This window comes from Coloeus monedula (assembly GCF_965178545.1).
Source record: "Coloeus monedula genome assembly, chromosome: 18".
NCBI classification, from domain to species: Eukaryota; Metazoa; Chordata; class Aves; order Passeriformes; family Corvidae; genus Coloeus; species Coloeus monedula.
The window spans coordinates 16,021,878-16,039,833 of NC_138798.1; the positions used below are offsets into that span (position 1 = coordinate 16,021,878).

At 56.2% G+C, this 17,956-nt stretch overlaps 1 protein-coding gene across 1 annotated transcript in view; it reads left to right on the forward strand.

The window, feature by feature from the left end:
• Nucleotides 1–17,956, forward strand: part of RBM19 (RNA binding motif protein 19) — a 50,733-nt gene that overhangs the window by 26,650 nt on the left and 6,127 nt on the right. The window contains exons 22-24 of the mRNA XM_082293162.1: nucleotides 6,405–6,510; nucleotides 11,831–11,951; nucleotides 16,705–16,818. Of these exons, the coding sequence (XP_082149288.1) occupies nucleotides 6,405–6,510; nucleotides 11,831–11,951; nucleotides 16,705–16,796 (319 nt within the window). The 3' untranslated portion in view covers nucleotides 16,797–16,818. The remainder of the gene's footprint in view (nucleotides 1–6,404; nucleotides 6,511–11,830; nucleotides 11,952–16,704; nucleotides 16,819–17,956) is intronic.

The following is a 17,956-nucleotide window of genomic DNA, read 5'->3' on the forward strand; positions in this document are numbered from 1 at the left end:
TCCATGTCCACACAGTCCCTGGTGTGTGCAGTAGTTATAGTGTTGGGCATCTAAGTAATCTTTGAAGATCTGTGCCAAAACTCGATAAATCCAGGAGGAGCTGAACTTGGAGATTTCCGCAGGCACTGAGGGAGTGAGGGCAGTCCGAAAGCCAGCCCAGCCTCCTGGGACTGTTCCCTAGTGGATCTCATGGACTTCCTCCATTTGCAGCACTGTTATTCCAGGAAGCCTGGTTTCAGACCTGCCTCAGGAGGCTCTGGCAGCAAGGACAGGTCTTCCCCAGAAAGCTGGGCTCGGGCAGGGATCCGCGGCCTGGAGCAGGCGGCAGCACAAGGCTGGCACGGAAAAAGAGGAATCACATAAAGCAAAACCCAGTTGTGCTGCAGCAGCAGATCAAGGGGCCTCCAGCCACAGAGGCTGCTCCTGAGCAAAGAGGAGGGGAAGCTGGAGAAGCTGCGGGTCTGTGGAGTAAAGAAGGTGCAGCCGTGGCTGTCCCGCTGGCTCGTCACACGGATGGCGCAGGGGCTGTGATCATCCAGCAGGACAGAGATTGAAGGATCAGCTTTGCACCAGGGACCTGCTTCCTGCTGTCACTTCAGCCCTGGGCTGGGGGAACACTGGGACCCCTGCTCTGCTGCCAAATCCCTGCACCCCTGGCCCCACCAGAGCTGGAGGGAGCCGCAGTTTGGCTTGGCTCCAGAATCCAGAGATTTCCCTCCCACCTGGTCTTTCTGTGCCTTCATTTGCTGATTTGCAGAGGTGAAGGAGACGTTATTGATGATGATGATGATAATGGGTAATAGGGGAGATGGGTGCCAGATTAGTTCCTGAACTCTCTAACAGGATTTAAGCTAACAAGAGAGGAAGGCTTTTTTCCTCCCTCCTTCCCTTTCCCCTCCTCCTTTCAGATATTTCCTGTGCTGGGGATAACAACACCAAGGAGTGTTAAATTGGCTCTGAATGTCCACCCCTGGCTGTCCACATTCTTGTAACGATTTCATTAGCTTGAATTATCCACGTTATTTTCTTGTAATGGGATTAGCCATCCTGGAGTCAGCTGAAGTCCTGGAGCGGGAGGCGGGAGGGCCCTTCTGCTGCGTATTCCATTAACTCCCTCATGCAGGAGGTGGAACTGGCCATGGCTCAGCCCAGGGGCAAAACCATTTGCCAGGGTCCTGCCTTCCTCAAGGAGGAAGAAAGGAAAAAAAGGACCATCATTGTATTTTTTTTCCCCTCCCCCTTATCATCAGCGAATGGGTGCAGAGGCAGAGACGGGCAGGGCCATCGTTTTTGGGGGCAGGGAAGGTCCTGTTTGGGGGCAAGGGAGGACAAAGAATAAAATGAAGAGGAGCACTGCAAAGGGACTGAGTGAATTCTGTGTGGCTGCAGCCTGCTCCCGGGGCTGAGGCTGTGCAGGGAGGGGAGGGCAGGACTTGTGTCTCTTTTGGGCTGCCATCCCTGCCCGGAGCCGTTTGGGATGAGCGGGCACGCTGCCGGCTCAGCCGCCTGAGCTCCGGCCTGGGGCTGCCCGCAGTCACAAGGGGGGATTTGGGCAGGCTCGGGATGGGAAGGCGGCGAGGAGAGGAGGAGGAGATGGTGGCAGTACATGGCAACCCAGGAGAAGGTTGGCAGCCTTGATAAAAGGTTTTCATCGTCAGTTTTTCAACATGGTTTTGCTGTTTAGTTTTTCTTGAAGGAATATAAGCCAGAGAGGGGGATTGAGGACAGCTCTGTGCAGTGGGCTCTCTGTGCAGAACATCTGCAGAATGCTGAGGGTCATTTTTGTGGCTGTTTTCCAGGATGTTCTGCAGTTTGGGCAGTGGCCACATTCGTGGTGTCAGTTGTGCTTCCCCCTCAGAACTTGGCAGCCCAAGAGTCCTTGATCAGCTCAGGGCTTGGGGTGCACCGAGATCAGTGTGACGAACACATCTGTGTGTTTGGGGCTTGAAAATATCCCTCAGGGCTGGACAGGGCGTGTCCTGAGGACCTGGCAGTTTAAATGCTGCTCTTTGGGATGGGGAAGGCGTTGGAATGGAGGGAACACTTCCCAACTGGAGAGATGTTTACTAGGAAATTCTTTGGAAGAAACTGTTCCCTGTGAGGGTGGGCAGGCCCTGGCACAGGGTGCCCAGAGCAGCTGTGGCTGCCCCTGGATCCCTGGCAGTGCCCAAGGCCAGGCTGGACAGGACTTAGAGCAGCCTGGGACAGTGGAAGCTGTGGCAGGAGGAGGAACTGGATGGGCTTTAAGGTTTCTTCCAACCAAACCACTCCGATTCCACGTTTACCCTGATCCAGAGGTACCTGTCCCATGAACGAGTGGCTGTCAGGGCTGCCTGAGGCTGTGGGGTTTTCTGGAGACCAGGGAAGAAGGAAGGGGAGGGAAGAGGTTTTCTGGAGCCCACCTGTATCCACATGCTCCTGTGTCCCATGGCTGTGCAGGCACCTTCTGGTGAGCAGGCAAAGCCACGTGAGCTGTGTGTTGTCCCCGAGCTGGAATGTGCTGTTTAATAGCAATAGTATAGCCTATAATTAGCAGGCAAAGGACTTGCCTCCCAGCTGGCCCATGCCAGAAGGATGTCATTACAAGCCCAAGGAGTGATGTTCCTCTGACCTGCAGCCAGCTTGCAGTGAGGAGCAGAAATCTCCTTCTCCTCCCTGTGTTCAGCCAGGGGAGCAGGATGGCAGCTGGAAGAGCTGCCAAAGCAGCAGGAGAGCAGCTGATAGCCAGCAATGCCGTGGAGAAATGCTGCTCCTCTTGTGGTGGGAGGGAGGGGATGTCCCTTCGGCACCTCTGGGATGCGCCCTGTGTTCCTGCCGAGCTTGGAATGGGTGATGTGGCAGCCTGTGGCTGTCTGTTCTGCAGCCCTGTGCATCGTGGCTCAGCCAGGGCCAGCACAGGCTTTTTCTGGTTTCCCAGCAAATCTGGATGGGCACAAAACAAAGGTTCTCATTTAGGAAAGAGGAGTTGCAGTGTTTGTTGAGGCTGTCATCCCTCCCAGCCAGCAGCAGGAAGCCGTGCCAGGCCTGGGAGAGTGAGGTGTGAGGACAGATCTGCCAGGCATGCAGGGCCAGGGGAGCCCGGGCACAGCCACGTCCTCCACACCCACCCACACCTCTGCCCTGCCCTCCTGGTCCTGATTCCTCTTGGGATTTCAGAGAATAGCTGTTGGACACTATTTTTCATGGATCTACGGGCAGGAAGCCAGGAGGGGCTGGAGCAGCCGTGTGCATGGCAGGTCACCAGGGGCTCTGCAGTCCTGCTGCCTCTGTGGCAAAACTCTTTGCTTTTGGCCCCCCCAAACCTTCCTGTATTAATTGTGAGCAGCTGCATGGGCAGGGGGGTTGTTTCACAAGAGATTTGGGATTGCTGCACACCTTGGCCACGCTCATTACAGGTGAAGGCCCATCCTGGTGTGGTGCCACCAGGAGCTGCGGGGCTGTCCTGCCAGAAATCCAGCCCCAGGCCGGGCCTGGGGGCCTGGTGGGCTCACAGGGACTGAGGTTAAGTCTTGTGCAAAGTTAAGCCAGGCTGACTGCAAACAAGTCAGTGTCTCGAGATTGAAAGGGCTTTTCTCCCACAGCCAGCAGGTCCTTCAGGCCCAGTGCAGGGGCTCAGGAGCACTTGGAGAAGGCATGGATGGGTGGGTGAGTGTAAATCCAGAAGCCACTCTGGTTTCACCCTCACTGATGCAGGAAACGTCCCTGTGAACCATCCTGCTTGAGGGAAGGAGCCTGGCCTGGTGCCGTGCTCCGTGCTGGCAGCAGGGTCGCTGATCTGTGCCCAGTTTGAGAGGAGAGAGGCACCAGCACCCAGGGGAACCCCCACCCTGGGGCGCCTGTGGGTTTTTTCTCTCCATCTGTGCTGGAAGGGGAAGGAGCTGGCAGCAACACCAGCTGTGACTTGCTGTGCTCCCCCTGCCTCCAGAGCCATGCCAGCCCCTGGGAGCCCATGTCAGACAGCTCAGTGGGATCTTACAGAAACACTACTTTCTCCCCTCCCTTGTCACTCTGCTCCGGTGTCACTGGGGTGAGGTGCTCCCTCCTTTTCCTCCTCCCATCCCCGCTCCCGTGCCTTTGCCCGTGGCACAACCCGTGGATGGCCGTGCTGGAGCCTGGGTGCAGCTGGAGTGGGAGCGAGCGCATCAGCACCTGGCTTCCCTCTGGCTTCCCTCTGGCTTCCCTGGGCACGGGAGCCTGGCACGGCGGGGGGTAATTGGGTTTCCTTCTGCCTCTGCCCCTCTCTCCCCCCAGATCCAGAAGCAATAATTGGAAAAGAGAGGTGTGAGTCTGTGCCTGGCACCGGAGAGGAGAACATTAAAGGCCGGAGCTCCGCGCTTCATTCGCAGCTCCTGGGCTGGTAATTGCTGTGTTGTGGTTTCTAATTAGCGCCGCCGTGGGGGGGACTCTGCTCCACTGCACGGCCCCACCGGGGTCAGCCCTGTCCCCTCACCCCTGGATCCATCCCTCTGGAAGCCCCTGCTGGCTCCCACTGCCCAGGAAAAGCTGGTGGCCAGTTCTGCTCTGGATCTGGATCAGGTCTCCACTGCCTCCACACCTCTCCCAGCCTGGGTGGCTGGGGAGGAAGGAAGAGCCACTTTCTCCCAGCTCTGTCGTGGCTGCTGTGGGTCAGCACAGCTTCCCTGGCGCCCTGGATCCAGAGCCATCCTGCTCTCAGCCCGTCCTGTGTGTTGGCTCTTGGTGTCCAAAGGCCACGTTGGTGTTCAGTGCACGGACTGAGCGCTGTCTGAGCCCTCCCCTGGAGCAAATGCTCTGCTCCTGTTCCTTCAGCAGGTACTCTGCTGCCCCAGGCAATGCCCTGGATATTTTTCATGGTGAGAGAGAGAGGTAGAGATACTGGAGCATGCCCATGGCTCCTGCCCCCCATTTTTCCTGGCTAGATGGGCACCTCCATGGCTCAGGAGCTCTCGCTGCCTCTCCCTTCACCCAACTGCGGCCTTTGAGATGCTCCAGGGACCTTGGCAGTCCCTGTCACCCCCACCCTTGCAGGAGGACCTCTGGAAGCCACAGGGTGCTCCTGCTGCTCCCAGCTCCGAGCGTTGCCCCCAGCTGAGGCTGCTCCCTCTCCTGCGCTCGCGTTTGTTTGTTTGTTTGCGGAGCTCCAGCTCGGAGGGGGCAGGAGGGAGAGCGGGAGGGAAAGCACCGAGCGCGAGACGTGCAGATTCATTTCGAAGCTTCATAATGGTGCATTTACACACCACGTTGCCTAAGGAAATTGGGTGGATGAATGCCTGGTCATGCTGCCAGTGCAGCAGGTTAACTCCCAGGATTTAGCTTATATCATTTCACGAGAGCGTTTATGGCCTTTACTGTGTTTATTCCCGGGTGCTCTTTGGCACCGCCGTATCCCAGGCTCCTTTTGTGTATGCACGCCTGTGTGGAGATTTTCAAATAAAATAACACATCTCTTCAGACCTGGGCCACGTTAAATATTTATTGCCTGCAGTTTGTGCATATGTGTTAGATAAATGGGTGGGAGGGGAGGGGAAGGGGAAGCAGAAGCTCAGCAGCAGGGGAAGCATCGGCTTTGTCCTGGAATTCCTCCAGGGGATGGCACTGGAGAGGGGTGGCCGGCACGTGCTGCCTTTGGGTCTGCTTCCAGGCTTTTTGGGCAAAGTGGGATGGCTGCGTGCTTTGGTGCTCCAGCCACAAGTTCCTTCTCTGGGACAGGAACCCCCTTACCTCCCCATTCCACTGACACTCCAAAACTTGCCTCAAATGCTGTTGGATATGGAGTTTGTTGTGGTCTGCTGCATTCGTCTGTTTCCCTTTGTGCATCCAGAAAGCTTAAATAAAACCAGTTTATTCCAGCCCAGAGGCTGCAGGAGGGGACAGGTGGAGGGTTAGAGCGAGGAAATCCAGTCATAAAAAATGCCCAGGATCCCTGGAGGGGAGGGGTGACACCTCTGGGGATGGAGGAGCTATTCTTGAAACAACAATTCCCTGTGGGGCCACGCTCTGTGTCGTGCCTGTATCCTGTGCACTCCAGCCCCTCTTTAAAGGTGCAAATAAATCTGTTTGGGTGGGATTTGGAGCGGCCCTGGTAACCTGGAGATGCTCTTTGCCCGCCCTGAGCAGGGCCTGGCATTCTGGCTGGATCTCCTGAGGGCAGGAGAAGCAAAGCAGTTACAGTGAAGAAGGTTTTTGTCTTGTTAAGGTTTATATCCAGAGTGATCCTTGAAATGCAAGCTGAGGTTTTAGCTGGTTTTGCTTGGGAAATGGGGCTTGCAGGGAGGCAGAGTGGCTGCAGGACACCTGGAGCAGGACTCACCCGCTGGGAGAGACCCACTCAGTGTGGGTCTGCAGCGGGCACTGCCGAGGTGTGTGGGAAAGGGGTGGTTCTTCCCTTCACCTCACACTGTCTCTGCTTTTCCTTGGATTCACAGCACCTTTGGAGAGCTCAAGACTGTCCGGCTGCCCAAGAAAATGGCAGGAACGGGATCCCACCGGGGCTTTGGCTTCGTGGATTTCGTCACCAAGCAGGATGCCAAGGTGAGCTGTGCTGCTGCCCCGCTGGCACTGCCCCAGCTGGGGGGGAAGGGGGCTCTGTCCCCCCCGATTTGGGGCAGGCTGGTGCCATTCCCCAGGAAAGCTGCACTCAGGCTGTGTGGGCAGCAACAAAACCCACAACCCAAGCCATAATGGGGATAATTTCAGTGCAACTGGTAAAATAACTCAAATTTCTTGTAATACAGAAGGACAGGAGCTTCTTTTTCAGGTTTGTCAGCAGCAAGGTGAGACAGGATGGTTTTGACCCAACATTAACACACCAGGAAACCTCTGTGCATGTCCCACCTCCGCCACTGCCTTGACATCAGGGCAGTTTTGGGTATTGTGGCTGTTACCTAGTTTGTAACCTGGGCAAGGCTTGTGTTCACCAGTTCTTCTGTGTGGTTTGAGAGCGCCCTGGGAGCAGGGGCTGCGCTGGTGCTTTCCCAGTGACTGTACCAGAGGAACAATAGTTATGACTTGGCCCAGTTCATTTATTTTTGGAAGCTTTCCTGTATATTTAAGTTCTATGCTTTTAGCAGAAGCAAGGGGATTGCAGCCTAACAGTATCCTGCTCTTACCCTTTGCCAGAGGTTCTGGAGCAGGGTGCATTCCATCCTGCTGCTGGTTCCTGGTGATCTGTGCAGGGTCTGGAAGGGAGTGGTCGTAAGCACAACACCCACGATGTTACTGCTGAAGGGAAGGCACCACGTGACCCCCCAAAACTCCAGATTTTCAAGGCTGTGAGTAGAGATGAGGAAGAGAGGAGGGGGAGCCAGCCAGAGCCTGTGTTTATGTTTTTAGACAGCATTCATTGATCCAGGATCACAAGGGACTATTAGATCATCCCTTCCAGCCTGACCTCCTGTATAACACAGTACATGGAGTTTCTTTGTTAGTCCTGTATTGATCCTAATTCAAACTTCCCTGTGCTCAGCTTCCCTCCTCCCCCTGGGGGTCAGCTGGGGGTGCAGGGATCCCCCCAGGAGCCTGGTTCCCTCCCTGTACCTCGAGCTGTGCCCGTGGCTCTGCTCAAAGCAGCTTTGCTTTCACCTCTGCTTCGCTCCACGGTCGTTCAGGCTTTGTTCCTGGGGTTTGAATTAATCTTTTCCCAGAGAAACTGGAGGCTTTTGATGGAAAGGTGCACAGAGGGACCTGGCTGTGGGGGGTGTGAGGCAGCACCCCCTTTGCTGCTGCTTTCTGGGGGAAACAGGCACAGGCTCAGTGTTTGCCTCCCGTCCCTTTCCATCCCTCAGGGACTGGTTGCAGCTGCACTGGACAAATGGGAATCTCAGTGACAGGAGCCCATCTCTGGTGAGGGGAAAGGGCCAGGCAGGGCTCTGGATCAGGGCACTGCTCCCCAAGCTCATGGAGGGGAGTGTGCAGGGAGAGAGCTGCCCTGTGGAAGAGCTCTCAGCGGGGTTTTCTTCTTTCCCAGCAAAGCAGCTCTTCTTCCTTCTTCATCTTTTTTTTCCACCCTCATCTCTTTGAGGGATTTAATTGTCTCACAAGTGGCACATCAAGTACACTCCATTGGCCGTCTGGAAAAGGATGCACGGTGTATTGATGAATAGGATCCTGAATATTGTAAACACGCTCATAATTGGCTTAGAGTTTATTGCTGAGTGAAATGAGAGAGGAGGGGAGTGGGCCTGGAGACCTCTGAGCTGAATAGCTCTGACTGGCAGTGACGCTTTTGCTCAGAGTGGTAATCTGGAAATTGCTTATAAGCATCTTATAAAACATGATGGGTTTGTAATAGAATAGTTAGGCTGGCTTTGTTGGGCATTTAAAGCCTGTGACCTCCCCTGTTTGTCTTTTTCTCTGAACAACCACGGCTGCTGTGGGAGCACACATGGAGATTTTCCACAGCCAGCACGGAGATGGGGGGCTCCCCCTCCCATCTCCCCGAGGCTGTGCCTGCAGATCTGCCCCATCAGGCTTGGTTTGATCTTCTCAGCCTCCCCTGGAACTCAGACCCACTGGCAATACCAAATTAACTCCAGCTAAGGAAGCACTCACCATTTCCTGACGTTCCCTGGGCAGAATTGTTGCAGAATTGTTTTTATTTTTGAACTATTAACTGGAAGCCGAGTTCCCACTTTTCTCCCCTGTTGATATAAAAATACATCTGGTCTCCAAATAGAAATTGCCCATTTGGGAGAGGCAGCCAACGTTTTCAAAATGCACACACACACAGAAGGAAAAATCCTTGTGTGCAGCTGGCATCGCGGAGAGCATCCTCAGCTGGGACTGGCTCTTGCGAGGGAGGGATATTTATCAATCTCCTAATGTTGTTGACCCTTTGTCCCTCTAATGATTCCAGCTTGGAGGCTCTTTGGTGTGAGTATTTAATAGGGCAAGGGGGAATCTGGAGGCAGAGCAGCGCTGTCCTCAGATGAGCGCAGCGGCCGGAGCTGGAGCTGTCACACCCGGGGCTGACAGACGCTGCTCCCGGCCTTCCCGGCTCAGCAGGCTCTGCTCCAGAGCTCTGGCTGCCTCATCCCAGCAGCCTGGCTTTCGTGGGGGTTTATCAGCCACCTCTTCACTTGGAAATTCCCTTTCTGAATCCCACAGACGTTTTTAAGCTGCTGTTCCAGCCTCTCCCTTTCCTCTCCCCACTTTTTCCCACCACGCTGAGCCGTAACATTCAGCTTGAACCAAACTTCGCAAAAAACGCCCAGAAATGGCATTTTTAAGCATGCTCACATCCTGTTCTCCAGGAGGAGAAGTCCACAGGCTTTTCATGCAACCCCTGAAGCATCTGGAAAGCAAATGAGGCCCGGGAGAAGATTTGCCAGGGATCTTCAGGCTTCGGTGTGGCCTGGCAGAGGCTGGGTTACCAAATGCAGCCGTTTCATCAGAATCGGCTTTGGGCATTTAAAAAGGAGCTTTTTGTGGCCCCTTAAAGGTGTTGGAGGATGTGAAGCCCTGGCAATTGGAGGTCTTCTGTGGGGAGTCTCTCCCTTGGATGGGCAGACACCACACCTCCCTTTATCCCTCATTTGGATACAATTCCACAAACCTCTGGCCCCTTTGTTCCTCCAAAGAGGCGTCCTGGGAAGGCAGATGCTCAGGTAGAGGAGCTGCACCCCAAAAATAGCTCCTGCTTTCTGTGAAAGCCAGCCTGCTTCTCCTCATTTCGTACTTGTCACCTAATTAAAATATTTTTTCCCTACCTATCTTTTCATTTGCAATAGCAGCAGTGGCAGATTTCTTCCTCTCCCTGGAAGATTTCCAGCAGTGTGGATGTATGGGGAGGGCATATCTCCCCTTCATCCCTTTGTCTTTTAAATCATCAGTGGTTTCTCTTTTTTTTTTTTTCCCCTGTAAAAGTCTTAATTCCTCTCAGAGCAGTGAAGAGCTATGTTTTGTCTTTTAGCTCGTTTCCAAAGAAGTGACATCCTTGTGTTTGTCACCTGAAGTGTGCAGCTTCTCTTCTGCCTTCCCAGCTGGAAGACAGGGAGCAGAGATCCCAGTCCAGGCTGGAGCTCTCCTTCAACCTGGGTGCAAACCAGCTCCTTTTGGGGATGTGTTTGGCCCGGAAGGGCCAATGTCACCGAGCTGGTGGCAGATGTGCCTCACCCAGTGGGTTACTTGCACACAACACAACTTGATGGCAGCATCTGCCTTCCCTGTTGCTCCATGACCCTTCCCAGGGCTGCCAGCAAAACCAGAGGGTGGCAATCCCATGAGGAGGAGGTGGTGGTGGCAGAGCAGTGGCTCAGAGGAGCAGAGCCCACCAAGTGCCACACTCATCGTGGTCTGCCCTCCTCCGTGACCTGTGGAGCGTGGATGGGCTGTGTGCTGTCACCCAACCTTCCTCTTCCTGCTGCTGTGGGAAGGAGAAATTCAGAAGTAGGAATTAACAAAGGAAATGCAGTGTTTAGAGCTGTGGGTTGTGTGCCAGGCTTTGCAAAAGGCTCCTGGTGCCAATGCAAACAGCCCTTACAACTCCCTCCCCCAGGGTGTTTGTTTAAGCCAACACATTGCTCTGCTAATTGGGAGATAGGCCTTGAAAACACAGCAGCAGCAGCAAATGAAATCAGCTGTAGCTTGCAGCCCTTCCAGGAGGAATGTGCCCCTGGAAAAGGGGGCACTCTGCCCTGCTGGGGTCACTCCGGGAGCTGGGGGTGGTGGGATAGTGGGAATTCCACCCAGGCCATGGAGCAGGGGAAGCTGGTGCTCCTCGGCTCTGTTTTATAGCACATGAGGGTTCTGTGAGTGACAGGACTTCGGGAGGAGAGGAGCACTCAGGTTGCTGGGTGCTGGTTACTGAAATGGGGGGTTTTTAATGTGGTTTTATGTGCTGGAGCCCAGCAACTCCAGGAGCATCCTGAGGAGCAGCTGTGGGCAGCAAAGCAGGACAAGTCCCTCTGCCCAGAGCCTTAGCTGGGGTTCTTAAAAGAGCATTTCGGGCATTTCTTTCTGCCTGTGCCCAGCCTTTCCTGTGGAGCACTTTGTGGGCCCCTGGGGATAAAAATCTTTGGCCAGTGTGTTTGTGTATTTGCACCGTGGGCCCAATCCTGCTCAGTCCTGAGTTTCCTTGAAATCCTGTGGGAAACAAAGGCAAAATCAAGCTTGCCTGGACTGAGCCACTGTTTTCTGGGTGTCCCTGCTGGTTGCCTGCAGACAGAGAAAGCCACCTGAGCTCTGGGCTGGCTGGCACGTTTGTAGTCAACATCACGCAGAGATTACAGCTGTATGGGTGTTATCAAACAGGATCTGACACGAGGAAATCTGGATTTCTGCATCACGGCAAACCACCACAGGCACAAAGAGCAGAGGACTTCTGGGTTGGCTTCTGCTCTGCCACATTTGCTGCCACCATGGCCAAGTCACCAACTGGTTGGCAGGAGGAAGGCAGTTTTCCAACTTGCTTCCAGAGCAGAAAGGAGCTTCTCTCTCACACCTGAGCTGTGCTTTCCTGTGTTCCAGCAGAGAGCAGGGTGCTAGAGGGTTGTGAGGTTGCCCATGAGGGTCCTGGTTTGCTGTTGACCCACCCAGTGCTACTCCAAGGCTCCAGAGGCTGCAGCATTCCCAGCTTAGGGTGCTGATTCCGGCCCGCTCCCCCATGAGCAGCAGCCTGCAGGAATGGTGATGGGAATTTGCTCTGCTGCAAGCACAGAGAAGATAAATGACTGAGTCAAAGCCTCTGATGGAGATGGATCCTGCCCCATCAGAGCAGAGCACTCAGAGCAGGATGTTCTCCAGTGGCCTTTCCACTCCAGGGCAGAGGGAGGGACAATTTTGCCTTTCCTCCGATGAGCCTCCTCCCATTATTTTCTCCTTTAATATTTTCTTTCTTTTTTTGATTCTGCAGAAAGCCTTCAATGCCCTGTGCCACAGCACTCACCTGTACGGCCGCAGGCTGGTGCTGGAGTGGGCAGACACGGAGGAGACGCTGGAGGCCCTGCGCCGCAGAACCGCCGAGCACTTCCACGGTAACTCCTGCTGTAACTCCTGCTGCCCTGGCCCTGCCCCGCCTGGCACTGCCCCGCCTGGCACTGCCCTGCCTGGCACGTGCTGCGGGCTGGCAGGTAGATGCTGGAGCCTGAGGATGTGGGGGGAGGCAGGAGGCAGCCAGGCCAGGGCTTTGTCTGACAGCTCTGCCTGTGAGCTGTTAACTCTGCGTGTGCCACCTGCCAGCCACAGCGCCTTGGCTCCCTCCCCTGGGTGCTCCCGAGCTGGGGACAGGCTCTGTGCAGGCAGCACACGGGTTCAGAAGGACAAATCGTGTGGTGATGGGTTGGGATGCAGAAGGGGCTGCTTGGCTCAGGCTGCTGGGAGTGACGGCTCCGCAGATGACAGCACTGCAGGCTCCTATCGACAGCCATCGACAGGCACAAATGCATTGCTTGGCAAATATTTATGTAGGAAGGGCTCCCCTGGGCTGCAGGGCTAAGCTGGAGATCAATGCTCTTCCTCCTGCATCCTCTCCATCAGCACGTGCCCGTGGCCCGGGGCTTTGGCAGGAGCAGCACATCCCGGTTGTTCAGTGATCCTGACTGATCCAGTGATCCGCCTGCTCCTGAAATAGCCCAGGGCTGGTTGTTGCAGGCAGGGGAAGCTGCAGTTGGGTGCTGGCAGGGCTGAGGGGGGATGTGCCCACCCAGAACCCAGCACTGCAGCAAGGACACGTCGTGCTTGCTCACAGGAACGTGGCTCCGAGGTGAGGAGGGAGCTGCCCCCTGTCCCTTCTGTGGGTGTGCAGAGGGTGATAGCGATAGAGAGGGGAAAAAAGGCTGCCAGCACTCTGCCTCCAGCCCCCTGGAAGGGGGATGCTCCTTCAGCTTTCCTCCCTGCCATAGCTGGAGGCCGGTTTTCCCACACGGAGCAGGGATGGAGAGGACGCAGAGCACACACAGCACCCAACAGCCAGGCTGGGACCACGCATCTCTTCTCACTGGTGACACAGACCAGAACCAGGCTTTTTCTTACTGATACCTGTTTCCCCACTCGCCTCCTCTTCTCACAAGGCACAGGAGCAGCTCAGACATCCCCGTGCTGTTTGTGGCTGTCCCATGAGTTCTCCTCTCCTGGCACAGTGCAGGTGAACTGTGAGGGTCTTCCCACAGCTTTGCAGGCCCCAGTGGCCAGGCCCCTCTGGGGACCAAGCTGGGAATGGGAAAGAAAAGATAATTTGGGGTCTTCAGGGCTCAGGAAACAATTAAGACCGAGGTCTGTGGTGTCCCCAGCCCCAGTGTCAGCCCCATCATCTTTGTCACTGTATTTCCAAGTCCCGACCTGGGCTGTGACAGACGTGTCCTGCCACTGACTGCTCTCTGCTACAATTATGCACCTTATTTCCAGAGGCCATTTAGAGAGATTGGGCTCCCAGTTCCAGGTCTCCGCTGTTATTTGTGAAGGAGAGGTCTGCTCTCCCAAATCTTTTCTCCATGGAGGCATTTGTCATGGCAATCAAGCCACTTCTGAGCCATCTTTTCAATAGGTCTAATAGATGCAATAAAATGGAATAGGCTTCCTTCCCATTTCGTGTAGTTTTCAGGTCATTCCTTATGGCTTGTTCTGAGGCTTTGTAATATTCCAGGGGGAAGCAAGGAGCCCAGGAGTGGTCATGGACTGCCACGGGTGGGCTCAGTAGTTCTATCAGGAGTGAAGCCACAGCCCAGCCCTGAGGCCTGGGACCTCAGCCCTGCACTCCGTGCCGGCTCCCAGCACAGTCTGGGCGAGGTTTAAGGCTTTTGGCTCATTTCTGAGAGTATCTGCTCTTCATCCTGGGGCAGGAAGGTCTTACATTAGAAAAAAAAAAACACCTTGAGTTTTGTTTGCACCCCACTTTTCGTTTGGGGAACCCACTGCTGCAAGGTGGCTGCAGAGCCCGAGAGCTGGGACAGGGACAGGGGGAGGCTTTGATGCTGCTCAGGATAAATTTAGTGACTCTTAAAATGAGAAGGAGAAGCCAGGGAAAGGTTGGCCCGCAGTTGTAGCTGGATCCTCTAGAGCAGCCCCTAAGCTGGAGCAGGGTTGTGGCGAATGCCGCAGCAGGGCGGGGACAGGTGACAAACCCTGCCAGCAGCAGCATCTTGGCCCCGGCTCGGGCAGGGGATCCTCCCTTTGGAAAACAAGGGTCGCTGATGCCATTGAAACCGGCAGGGTGGCTGTTCTGGCTCTGTGACCAAGGCACCCCGCTGCCCTGCAGCTGCGTTTGCCAGCCCTGGGGCGGGGGCAGCCGTGCGTCTGTGCCCTGGGCAGGAGGAGCGCTCCGGGCTCGCCCCTGCGCCTCTCCCGCCTCCCCAAAGCACGGAACCGCGGCTCCCCAAAGGCCTGGAGCAGCCGCGTCCCCGTTCCTGCCCGGGTTTCTGGAGGAGCGGCGAGCTGGGGGCGGCTGGGCGAGCACTCGCCCCGCCCTGCGCGCTGCGCGGCCTCCGGGGCCGTGCGGGGCCGGCGCTGGCTCCCAATCGCTCTAAATTGCCATCGACTCGTGTTCGTACGCCCTGCCGGGGCTAACGTGGGCAGCCAGCTGTGCCGGGCCGCTCGTCCTGCTCCTCGCCATCGATCAAAGAATTAAATTGACAGATGGGGAATTTCGCCACGCCGGGAGGGCGAGGAGCGGCTTGCGGGGGGGGTTTATAGGGAGGGAGGTGTGTGAGGAGGGGGTTCAGTCGTGGGGGGCTGTGGGTGGCGGTGAAGCGGCCGAGCCCCGCTGTGGCTCCTCCCCGGTTATTTGCAGTTGCTGCTGGCAGCAGGGTTTGCCAGGGGAGGCACGGTGCTGGTCCTCCTGGCGGGGTGGGAAAGTCTTCCCTGCTGCCATCACCTTTGTCACATCGCTCCTGCTTTGGCCGCAGACCCCCCGCTTTCCTTCTCCCTCACCTCCCAGCCCCTGGGCTCCCTTTTTTCTCCTTTCTCCTTTCCTTTTTTTTTTTAATTTTTTTTTTTTTCTGAGAGCATCTGTAACTAATGCAAACACATGCCGGAGCCGGAGAGTAAAACCCTGCAGGATTAGCGTGGCATCCGCAACCCTGCCACGTTCTAATCCCGTGGTAATCCCCCTCCCGGCCCACCCCCGCCGGCTTTGCCCATTGTTTAAAGGAAGCAAATGGGATCGTTAGCGGGCAAACCTTAACCAGCTTGGAGCAGCAGAACGGAAGTCGAACCAATTCCCAATTCGCTTCCCCGCCCTCCTGGGTTTTTATTTTCCCCATGTCAGACAAGAGGGGGATGCTCCTGGTGCCCCCCGTGGCATCTGAGGGTGCAGGGGGGGATTTTCCCTGCGAGCCCCCTGCCCATGCCACAGCAGGTCCCACTCTGCTGAAGGATGCTCCCTATGCACAGCATCCCGTATCCAGCTCTTCCTCAGCTGTGCAGCCTCACAGGCTGGGATCCCTCACGCGGGATCTCTGTGCAGGGCCTGCCAGGGTCTGGTTGGGAAGGGGTGGCAGGTGCAGGACACAGCTCCTACAGTGGATTCGGGAGATCAGACCGTGTTCGATGGCATTCCAGAGCAGGAGAGCTGGGAGCAGAGTAAAGGAGAGGGAGAACTGCTGAGCTGGCACCTTCCTCCAGGGTGGGTTATCCCTTGTGCCTTTGGGTGACCGAACTGGGAAGAGCTGCTGGAGGGTCTTGGGGTGGCACCTTGTGTTTCCCTGAGCTCAGTGGGGTGGGTGCTGGGAGGGCAGCGGGTCCTTCAGCACCCTCATCCCGCTGCCCATCCCCACAGCCCCCAGGGAGAAGGGAGGCAGGTTCTGGCTCGCTGTCAAGGAATTAATTGAAAAATAAAATCATTAGATGGGAACTCCAGAAATGCAAAATTGTTGGGAGTTGGGGGGAGGTGGAGGGGGGGGATGTGAGCTTTTGTCAGGTTAATTTCTTCTGTATTGATGTTTTGTGACATTTACTTGTTGTTTATCTCCCGCAGCAGCTGTAATACTAAAAGAAAATGCACAGCTTGTTCCATTTATTTATTTTACACCTTTTCTTTAGTCCTATGGTACGTTTGTTTGTTTGAGAAACCCGGCGAGGCTTTTGATGTCTGAAAGCAGGATTTAAACAGCTGTTCTCCATGTGCTGCTGGGGAGCCGGGGGGAGAGGGGGCTGTGCCACGGCTCCTGCCAGGAGGGCACTGCCTGCCCAGCGTAAAGGAGGGTGCCAGCCTCAGAGCAGGGACCAAATGGCTTTGTCACCTTGGTGCCAGGTGACAGGTGCTGGCAGGGTTCCCCGCTCTCCTGCATCCATTGGGAAGGGTGTGTGCATGGTGCTGTGTCCCACAGGAGTCACAGGGCAGTGCTGTGGTGTGGGGCACGAGGGCCAAAGCAGGGACATCACCGCCTGACGTGAGGGATGAGGGCTGGGCTGCTGGAATGGGGTGGTCTCAGCGAGGATCTTGGTGGGGCTGTGTCCTGCCAAGAGCCTGAATGAACCCCTGGTTAGTCCTGCAGCCACTTTTCCACAGGGAACTTGTGAATTCCACAGTGAATTGGGGTCGACAGGAAGGGCTGGCATCACCAGCACTGTTTGGGTGGTGTTTGCTCCCAAACTGAAGCACGGGTGGGAGGTGTTGGAATCCCAGCTCCTGCCAGGACCTGGCTGGGGAGGAGGAGTAGATTATGCCTTCACCTGGAAGGGTGTCCTGCTGCCTCCAGCCCCCTCAGCCCCTCTCAGGCACTTGTGTGTGGGTCCAGGTTGTGATTTTTGCTTTTCTTCTTCCCCCCTTCGCCCCCACCCGGGCCTGGACAGACTCCCCGAAGAAGAAGAAACGATCGGAGGTTTTGAATGAAATCATGGAGCACCTGGAAGAGGAGGAAGATAACAAAGATGAGGACATCTAACAGCTGCCTGGGGTCTGGTGAGGTGGGTCCTGGGGCAGTGGGGCCAGGCTGGGCACAGCTGGCCTTAAGGGTCACAATGCCCTGTTTTGCTGCAGGGTCGGTAGCGCCAGAGGCAGGAGAAGGTGCAATTCCGGAGGCTCAGCAGCCTCCAGGAGGGGATCCTACCCTTTGCCTCTCCCCCGTCACCCCACAGGCTCAAGGCTGTGGTCCCAGCAGTTCCAGCCCGGATCTGGGCTCGGTTTGGGCCCCATGCTGAGGTGAGGGCATGCCCTGGGTGTGCTCTGTGAGCTCCCCTGGCTGTTGGCATCCCCATGGAGGAAGGCAGCAGCATTGCTGCTTGCTGCAGCAGGAATTGCTGTCAGGGTGTGAACTGTCCCTCCCTGTGGCTGGGCTGCCCAAAAATCAAAGTGCCCGTTTGGACACCACCCTGCAGCTGCCACCATGTCACGGACAGTTTGGCAAAGGCCTTTTCCCTGCCAGCACCAAAACCTCCATGGCTTCTCTCCCTCCAAAGGCACCTCACCCCGAGGTCTGTGAGTCCTGGCTGGCATCGCTCCTCCTTGGTGTGCCTTGGAGTGGCATCTCAAGGCTGGAAAATATGGAACAGCAGGAGGGAGCCAGGATGAAATGTCTCCCTGAGGTCAAACCCTGCAGCCCTGGCAGCCCCTCACATCTCTTTGAGAGCCCCGAGCTCACCCTGTGCGGGTTCAAGAGAGGTGAGATGGGCTCGTGGTGTCCCTTGCGTGTGTTTGTGGCCACGGTGGAAAGCCTGGATGTCTGATAGGAATCCTGTTCACCAGCCACAGCATCTGAGCTGCATTAATCCATCCCTGCCAGCTCCATGCAGTGCCAGGGCTTTGAGATCACATCTGTCCCTTTGGAGCAGCTCTGATGCCGGGATGCCCCCAGGTGTGTGTGCTGTGAACCCCTTCTCCAGCCCGAGGAGGGACAGGACCCACGGCGCTGCTCGGAGCCCAGCCCTGTGCTCACAGACGTGTCCATCCCCAAAACAGGGCTCAGCACTGCTGGGCCTGAGGCTGCACAGCCCTGGGTGCAGTCCCAGGAGCAGGCTGAGCTCCTGCTCAGGGACCTGAGCTGTGACACCCCTTGCTGCTGCCCCAAACCGTGCTGCAGCTCCAGAGCCCTGCTGCTGCCATGGA